Source organism: Anas platyrhynchos, chromosome 12 (genome assembly GCF_047663525.1).
Source record: "Anas platyrhynchos isolate ZD024472 breed Pekin duck chromosome 12, IASCAAS_PekinDuck_T2T, whole genome shotgun sequence".
NCBI lineage: Eukaryota > Metazoa > Chordata > Aves > Anseriformes > Anatidae > Anas > Anas platyrhynchos.
The window spans coordinates 12,794,119-12,802,093 of NC_092598.1; the positions used below are offsets into that span (position 1 = coordinate 12,794,119).

The 7,975-nt window shown below is 67.7% G+C and overlaps 1 protein-coding gene across 3 annotated transcripts; it reads right to left on the minus strand.

Moving 5' to 3' along the window:
* Nucleotides 1–81: 81 nt before the first annotated feature.
* FCSK (fucose kinase) lies at nt 82–7,610 on the minus strand. 3 transcript variants are annotated; one of them, XM_027465679.3, is made up of 23 exons: nt 7,454–7,610; nt 7,216–7,373; nt 6,545–6,595; nt 6,328–6,453; nt 6,105–6,177; nt 5,757–5,854; nt 5,512–5,592; nt 5,300–5,419; nt 5,073–5,214; nt 4,761–4,888; nt 4,561–4,662; nt 4,146–4,316; nt 4,005–4,072; nt 3,461–3,831; nt 3,121–3,331; nt 2,869–3,035; nt 2,565–2,792; nt 2,255–2,398; nt 2,061–2,180; nt 1,794–1,981; nt 1,585–1,684; nt 830–1,053; nt 82–695 (listed from the first exon to the last, which is right to left on the minus strand). In XM_027465679.3, exons 1-23 carry the CDS (start codon nt 7,536–7,538, stop codon nt 579–581), a joined length of 3,273 nt encoding a protein of 1,090 aa, XP_027321480.3. In that variant the 5' UTR covers nt 7,539–7,610; the 3' UTR covers nt 82–578. The 3 variants fall into 3 exon arrangements, with proteins under 3 accessions (XP_027321480.3, XP_027321482.3, XP_027321483.3); XM_027465681.3 differs by lacking the exon at nt 7,216–7,373 and having other exon boundaries at nt 7,454–7,554; XM_027465682.3 differs by lacking the exons at nt 82–695; nt 830–1,053; nt 1,794–1,981 and having other exon boundaries at nt 1,632–1,764.
* Between the last annotated feature and the right edge of the window lie 365 nt (nt 7,611–7,975).

Here is a 7,975-nt window from a genome sequence, read left to right on the forward strand (position 1 = left end):
TTGCTGTTCCATCTCCCCTGCCCTGGGTCTTTGCTAGCTCAGGGAGAGGCCGGGGAGGGACAGAGGAGACGGAGCACAGGCTAAGAACGAGATTTTTTTTATTCAAAAGACTGCAGGGATCAGGAACTGCAGAAATAACCTCTGGGCTGGGGAGGGGGACGTGATTCCACCCCCAGGGCTGGGGGGCCGGGCAGGAACACTCACCTTCCTCCTGCTGGAGGCAGCGTCACCAACACTCCGTTTCCTTCAGCAGCTGCTAAAGGCAGGGGCAAACCCCCAGCCCCAGCTGTGCCCCCAGCTCCTGCCCGCCCAGCTCAGTGCAACTCCTTGAGTCTGGGGGCTTTTCAGGCCCAGGAGCAGCACAAAAAGGCCACATCAAACCAAGGGAGCCCCCCCAGGAGTCCTGCTGATGAGTGTGGGGTCAGTGCTGCTCCCACACGGGGTGCCCTGGGGCACTGCTGGCTCTGTCAGACCCATGGGGAGGGGACAGCCCCGAGGGGAGCGTTCCTGGCTCCTCAGTCCCGTTCCTGGCTCCTCAGTCCCACGTGTCCGTGATGAGCAGGGCAGAGCCGAGGCCCTCACACAGCCACATCCTCTCCTGGAGGAGCACTGGTGTCCAGCTCGCATCCCAAAACCTCCACCGAGATGCCCCCAGTGTCCACTTCGATGCTGTGGATGCTGAAATTACCCAGCCCCTGGAAAAAAAAGAGCAAAAGGGGCTGGAGGAGAGGTAACACAAGGGGCTCACCCCCATCAGCAACCCACCCGCGCTGCTGAGCTTTGCAGCAGCCCCCTCTAGCACTTTGGGGCCGGGAAGTCTTTTTTTTACCTCAATTTTGGCCAGAATTTGGTGCAAAGCCTCCTTCTGCCGTGGAGCTTTGGTGAGGACGTAGAGGAAGCCGCCGCCGCCAGCGCCGGCCAAGCACTGCCCGTGGACGTAGGGCCGGAGGGCGCCCATCATGCGCCCCACAGCCAGTGGCTCGCAGCCGGGGGCCATGCGCTTCTTCTGCTGCCAGTAGCACTCCAGGCATGTGCCCAGGAGCTCCAGGTCACCTGTGGGAGGAAGCTCATGAAAATACAGCCCCAAAAAAAACGAAATTGGGCAGTTTTTCTCCTTCTGGGGTAGGCGGAAACCTGGCCCTGCCCCCAGTGAGCTGAGTTCTGCCGTCTCTCTGCCCCAGCCCTCTGCTTCCTGAGCAGGGCACCCCAGCACAGCTCATTTTTAACCCTCCCCAGGATAGAATTTACTTATTTTCACGCTCCCGCTTCCCTCCCGCTGCAGCCCAGCAGCCAACCACCCAATAAATCCACCTTTAGGCCAGGCCTGCCCCCAGGCCCAGCAGATGACTCAGGAAAATCAACCAGACACCACACACCCCGCAGGGACACTTCTAGCCCTGCTTCCTCCACGTCTTAGCTAAAGTTTCGGGGCACTCCCTGTGACACGGGGGTGAGGACGTGAGGTTGCTGCAGCTCCTAGAGCCCGCACCACCCTAGCGTGTGCCCCCCAAGCCAGCAGGGACGCTCCTGGGGGCGTTTGTGTTGCTTAAAGGGGCCAGCCCGGCGCAGGGAAGGGGCTCCCACCTTGCCTCAAGGCCTGGGCACACTCCTCGGCGTTGCTCACCAGCGCGTGGGCGTTCTGCACGATGGAGGGCAGCCGGGCGTACCAGTTCCTCACCACGTCCTGCGGGAGAGGCCGGGCTCAGGGGAGGCTTGGGGGAGGCAGCGCCGCACCTGCAGCGTCTCAGTGGGGCAGGAACCAGGCTGCCAAACCCGAAGGGAAGCAGGGTTACCTGGAGCAGGTTGCGAGCCAGGCGAGTTTTCCCCGTGTACACCAGCAGCAGGTGGTCGCTGAGGGTGCGGGTGAAGCCCTCGGGCACTGAGATCTCCTCCACCTCCACCCGCAGCGGCAGCTGAGCCTTCGACCTCCCGATTTTAATACCAGGCACCAGCCCGCCCACCTGGTCCTGCCAACCTCCGCCTGCAGGACACAGGGGGGGGGCTCAGCCTCCTCCTAAACCCCCACCCCAAATTCTGGGGGCTCCCCTCGGTCCTTCTACCTGTGGTCAGCCTCTGCTCCAGGTGTAGCACAGCGTGGATGAGGGACTCGGTGCTCGCTGCCTTGCCGGCCGCCCGGTACAGCGAGGCCATCGCCGCGCCCGCCAGGATGCTGCTGGTGCCTGCGGGGAGGGGCAGGGTCAGGGCAGCGAGGGGGGGGGGACACAAACGCCACCCCCCATCCTTGAGGACGTACCCAGGCCGGAGCCGTGGGGCAGCTTGGACCAGGTGTGCACCTCAAAGCCACCCCCGAAGCTGCGCATTAGCTGGGCCCGCAGGGGTTCCTGCGAGGGGAACTGCACGATCTGGGTGCAAATGAAGGCAGCTTTCAGCAAGGCCCCTGGAAATAAATAAAATTTAAAAAAAGAGAGATTAAAGCTGGCACCGGCTCTGTCACCCACATCACCCCTGACAAGAAGAGCTGTAGGGACAGAGCGGGTCGCTCCCATCAGCTCGGGGCCACCAGGAGGACACCGAGTCGGGCATGCAGCCGGGTGTCACCTCACCTGGGGCGTGCGGCTGGCAGAAATCCCTCAAATCCTCCAGCTCCCGGCACACCAGCTCGGCCACCGCCTCACCTCGTGGCACGCCGCCGAGGCTGAGGAGGCGCAGCTCCGGCTCGGGGATGCGCCGCACGCGGGCACCGATGGGCCGGCAGCCGTCCACCAGCACCGCCACGTCCAACACGGCCCCCCCGTGCTCGTAGGTGATCGGGGGGGTGTCGCTCCAGCCCCCTGCCGAGGCACGCCGTCAGCCCCGGCTCCTTTTTCCCCCATCCCCTCTTGCCCCATTCGGGCTGGAAACGCTCACCGGAGAGGTCGAGGCGGGCCGGGCACACGGCCTGCACCCAGCACCCCAAGGGGGGCAGCTCCGCCGGCTGCACGGTGACGAAGTGGCAGGAGGACATCACCGCCTGCCGGATGAGGATCTGCTCGGCCCCCTCGTAGTGCCGGGCCGCCCTCACCAGCAGGTCGGGTCTGCAGAAAAAGCGACCCTGAGCCCACCTCTGAGCCTGATAACACCCAGGGTGTGATGCCAGCCACATGCCAGCCCCCGTCTCACCCGCTCATCCATTTCTGCCGCTCGGCTGCCAGCTCCCGCACGCCGCCAGCGATGTCCCCGCTCTCCAGGCGCCTGAAGGCTGAAGCCCACCGGGTGTTGGCTGCGGGGCCGCTGCGCAAGCCCCCCTCCCCCTGTGCCAGGCAGCCCAGCACGTCGGCAATGCAGGCGAGCGCCCGGGCTGCGACACCCGCATCATTGGCCGTGGAGGCAACTGGAAAACAAAAGGAGTTTGTGTCATACCAACCCAGTCCGATTCTGCAACAAGCTGACCCCAGAAGAGAGGGATCTGCGTGGCTTGAATGCGCTGCAGGCTCCTGCAGCGGGGCTGCCACACGCTTACCCTCATCCAGCGTGCCCAGCACGGCCTCGTGGTAGCCCTCGTGGACGGCGCTGCGGATGAGGGGCAGGAGGCTGCCGTCCTGGCGCCCCAGCAGCACCCGGCGCACCTTGCGCTGGCCCTGCAGGAAGAAAAGGGCCCGGCGGGCGCCCAGCTCGGCCTCCTTGTCCAGGCAGGGCAGCAGCTCCTCCCAGGACATTCGCCAGGCCGCCCTCCAGCGTGCCAGCCGCCCGCCGGGCCCCGCCGTTGGGGCCAGCAGCCACAGCACGTCCTCCAGCCCCAGCGCCTCGGAGGCGTGCAGCACCGGGAAGAGCCGGGCGCTGAGCAGGCAGCGGCTGCTCGGCGGGGTCTGGGCGTCCCAAAGGTCCCCTTCCCTGGATGAGGGAGAGCCCATCAGCAGCGCCCTGAGGCTTGAGGGCAGCTTCCAGGTGGGGAGGAGGGGTTGAGGTGGCCACGATGCCTCCTGATGTAGCCTTAGAGGCGTGGGGTGGCACTGGAAGCCCAGGGGAGCCGGGTCCCTTGCTCTGTCTGAGCACGTGGCACTCACCGTATGCCCGTCCGATGGAAAAACTCAGCCCAGGGCACGTTGAGGTAGGTGGAAGCTTCAGCAGGGCTCTGGGGGGGACACGGAGGGGTCGGTTACACCCCAGCCCCGCGGGGAATCCCGCCCCACCTCGCCCTCCCTCACCTGCCAGTCGTCGAGGCGGCCGCTGAGCGTGAAGACGCGGCAGGACAGGTCCCGCAGCCGGACGTGGTGGCCCTGGAGGACGACATCGCGCAGGGGGCAGCCCTGCAGGGCTGGGGAGGAGCTCGCCGTGAGGCCCGAGAGGAGGCAGCCAGGGCCGATCTCCAGGGGACCCTGCGGAGGGAGCATCAGGACCATGAGCAGCCCCCCGAGCAGCCCCTGACCTCGGAAGGGGACAGGCACCCCAGAAAACATGCTGTGGGCAGCAAAAACCGGGTACTGGGGTGGGTCACCAAGCTCTGAGGGGACACAAACTGCAGAAATTCAGGCCTCTAGGGTCCAAAAAGGCAGCCAGAAGGGGCAGGGCACCCCAAAACTCACAGCAGTGGGTCCCCTCCGAGTCCCCCCGGCCACCTACCTGCAGGTGACAGTGCTGGATGGCGCTGCCGGCCGCCAGGCGCACGGCTCCCTCCAGCAGGCTGTTGGTGACCGAGGAGCCGTCCTCCAGGAGCCAGGGCTGCTGCAGGTGGACACGGGGACGCCAGGGGCTGGCCAAGCAGCAGGGAGCAACGCCCCAAAAAACGTGCCCGAGGGAGAAACGGGGCTGGAGGGACCTACGTCGGCCTGGGAGTGGGCTGTCTTGCAGAAGCGGAGGTGGCTGGCGGAGCCGGGCAGGAGCGTCAGGCTGCGGATGTGGTCACTCGCTGACGCGGTCAGGTAGTCGTAGGACGCATCGGGGATACAGGCTGCGGGGAGCCAGGAGAGCTGTCAGCATACAAACCGCAAACACGGGGCCAGGAGGTGCTCCTGGCATCCCCAGCAGCCCTCCCTGCTCCCCTCCTCCTCAAAAAAAGGGCTGGTACCAGGCCCTGACCCCAAATTTCTCCCCACCCAGGGGTCCAGGCCACGTCCCCACGCAGCGCCGCTCACCCACGCTGAGGGGGAAGGCGCGGAGAGACGCCCACAGCACGGAGCGGGCGCTCCTGGCGCTGGCGTCGCTGCCTCCCTTCACAAAGTCCTCCTCCGTCACCCCCCGCGCCATGCTCAGCACGATGTCGAAGAAGAGGGAGAGCTGGGGACAGAAGGGACGTCCCCAGGTACAGCCCCGCTGCAAGCACGGCACCCACGGGCGCCCCGTTGTCCCCGCGGGGTGTCACCTGGATGGGCGGCGCCCCCGAGTCCAGCCCCATGTAGGTGCAGGCGTCCAGGGGCGGGATGACGTGGGTGGCCAGGAGCTGCTCAGCGGCGTCCGAGGAGAAGAAAACCACCCCACAGACCTGCGGGGGCACAGCGGGGTTGAGGCCGTGCTGGCCCTGTCCCTCAGCGGGGCAGGGAGGTGACACGAGGGGAGGTGACACGGGTGACATACCAGCGGGACGCTGCCATCGGGCCCTGCACACTGCCGGATCTGCGCCTCCGTGCCTCTGTAGATGATGTCGTGCACCAGCCCCTGTGAGAAAGACAACCCCAAAGAGGATTTTGGGGCACCCCACGCCACACAGATCCCGCAGGGACAAAGGGACAGAGACCCCACAGGGCAGGGGAAGGGAGCGGGAAGCTCCCACCCCTCCGAGGGGGCTCCAGGAGGGTGATACCATTAGGACTGCTACCGACCTGCTCGTCAGCGAGGTACACCCCGTGGTTCCTGGCGTAGGCCTGGCTGCCGGGCACGGCGATCACTCGGACGCCCTGGAAGCCGTCCCAGTCGATGCCTGGGGACAGGGACATGAAGAAGTGCCTGCTGGTGGCGCCTGGCCCCACACAGCCACCCAAAATCCAACCCCCGTGGCAGCAGCACCCGGCCTCGGCCACACCAACCGCCCCCGAGCCCTTCTGGGTGCCACCCACGGGTGCGCTCTGAGCAGCGGGTGCCCGGCAGAGGCTGAAGCGGCCGCGTTGCTGCCACCCCGAGCCCACCCCGAGCCCAAGTGGGCGCTGGAGGCAGGGCTGGCACCCACCCACCTGGTGCTGAGGGCACGGTGAGGAGCATATCGGTGCTGCACACCCACAGGCCGGGCGGGGAGCCCACGCAGAGCTGCCAAGAGAAGAGCCGTGCACTCAGGGGGGGCTCATAAGGGGGCTCAGCCCCCATGGGGGGCACCCAGCGCCCTTGTCACCCCGCTGGCGGCACCCAAAGGTGCCCCAGGCCCACGTTGGTGCTGGGGTGAGCCCGTCCCACACGCACCCGGTGTGTCAGGGTGTGCAGCAGGCTGTCCAGGTTGCACACCGGGGCCTCGGCCGGGGCGTCGGGGTCCTCTGCGGGGAGGCAGGTGAAGGCCCGGCCACAGTCATCGAAGGAGAATTCGCGGCCCTGGGGGGGGGGAGATGGAGAGGGGGATATCAGCCAGGGGTCAGAGGGTCCCAGGACGGGTGGGGAGCCCATCTGCAGCCCCCGCCCTCACCATGTGCAGCACGAGGATCCGGGCATCCCTCAGGACATCGGAGGTCACCACCTGGGGGGGCAGAGCGGGGAGCAGTCGGCAGCGGGGACCCCTGGGACCCCCACACACACCCCCACCTTTGTACCTCCCCCAGTCTGGGACCCCCTCCCCAAAACCCACCCCCAGCACTCCCCCCTCAGGACCTCCCCTTCCCGTTACCCTCCCCACCTGCGACCCTCCCCTCTCCCAGGACACCCCCTGCATCCCTCTCTCCCCCAAACCTCCCCCCTCCCTGTACCTCCTTCTCCCCCTGCCCCTCCCCACCTGGGACCCCCCCATTCCCTGGGCCCCCCACCCCATGCTCCTGTACGCCTCTCCCTGCCCACCCCCTCCTCCCCCAAACCTCCTGCTCCCCCCAGAGCCCCATCCTGGGACCCTCCCCCTCCGGTATCACCCCCCTAGACCCTACCCCTGCCCCTCCCCACCTTGGAACCCCCCCCCCCTTCTCCCCCAGGGGACCCCTCACCCCCAGGCCCCTATCCCGTGTCCCTCCCCCCCAGGACCCCCTCAGACCCTCCCTCTCCCCCTGCCCTTCCCCACCACCCCCCCTCCCCCCAGAACCCCCTCCTCTCCCCCTCTCCCCCAGGGGACCCCTCACCCCCAGGACCCTCCCCACACCCCCCCCCTCTCACCGTGCCCCCCGCCCTGGCACTCAGCCTCTCGGCAGCCGCCAGCAGGGCGTTGAGGGTGGCCCCACCGCTACCCAGGCGGGCCCAGGGGTCCTCCAGCACCACCACCACCATGGGGGGCTCCGGGCCCAGCGCCCCCCGGCGCCGCCTCAGCTCCAGCTCTGCCGGGCGAGCAGGGGGAGCTGAGGGCCGGCTCCCCGCCGCCCCCCGGCGCTGAGGGAGCCCCGGCCCCGCCGCTTGCCTCGCCGCAGGGCCGGCACGGAGCCGCCTCGCCGGCAGGTCAGCACCACCGCGGCCCAGCCGCCCCCCGCCGCCGCCGCCGCCATCGCCTCAGCTTCGCCTCAGGAGCCCCTTCCTCAGGCGGCGCCGCGGTGCACGCTGGGAGTTGTAGTCCGCCGTGGCCCCGCCCTCCCGCCGCGCGGCGCTGGGGAGGGGCCGGCGCTGGACTACAACTCCCAGCGTGCACCGCGCGGGGGGCTCCTTAAAGGCGCAGCGACCTCTCTCTGTGTCTGTGGGGGGGGGGCTGTTAGGAATTATAAAATAAAGATTTTCGAGTATTCTGCCCCAAAAAAATGGCTCACGGAGAGCGTTCTGCCCAAAAAACGTCCTAAAAACACACAGCACGGCGGCAGGGGGTGGCGGGGCCTGAGGGAAACATGGCCAGGGCTGCACTGTGCCCGTGGGTGGGGGGCTCCGTGAGGCAGCGGGGGGGTCCCTGAGGTACCGGGGGGGGTCTGGGGGGTCCCGGGGGGGTCCCGGCGCC

Coding starts and splice junctions, on each gene's coding strand:
- FCSK (XM_027465679.3), bottom strand. CDS start 7,538: ATGGCGGCGGCGGCGGCGGGGGGCGGCTGGGCCGCGGTGGTGCTGACC. Junction 1,982..2,060: donor GGAGCAGAGGCTGACCACAG/GTAGAAGGACCG, acceptor TGTGTCCTGCAG/GCGGAGGTTGGCAGGACCAG. Junction 696..829: donor AAATTCTGGCCAAAATTGAG/GTAAAAAAAAGA, acceptor TTTTTTTTCCAG/GGGCTGGGTAATTTCAGCAT.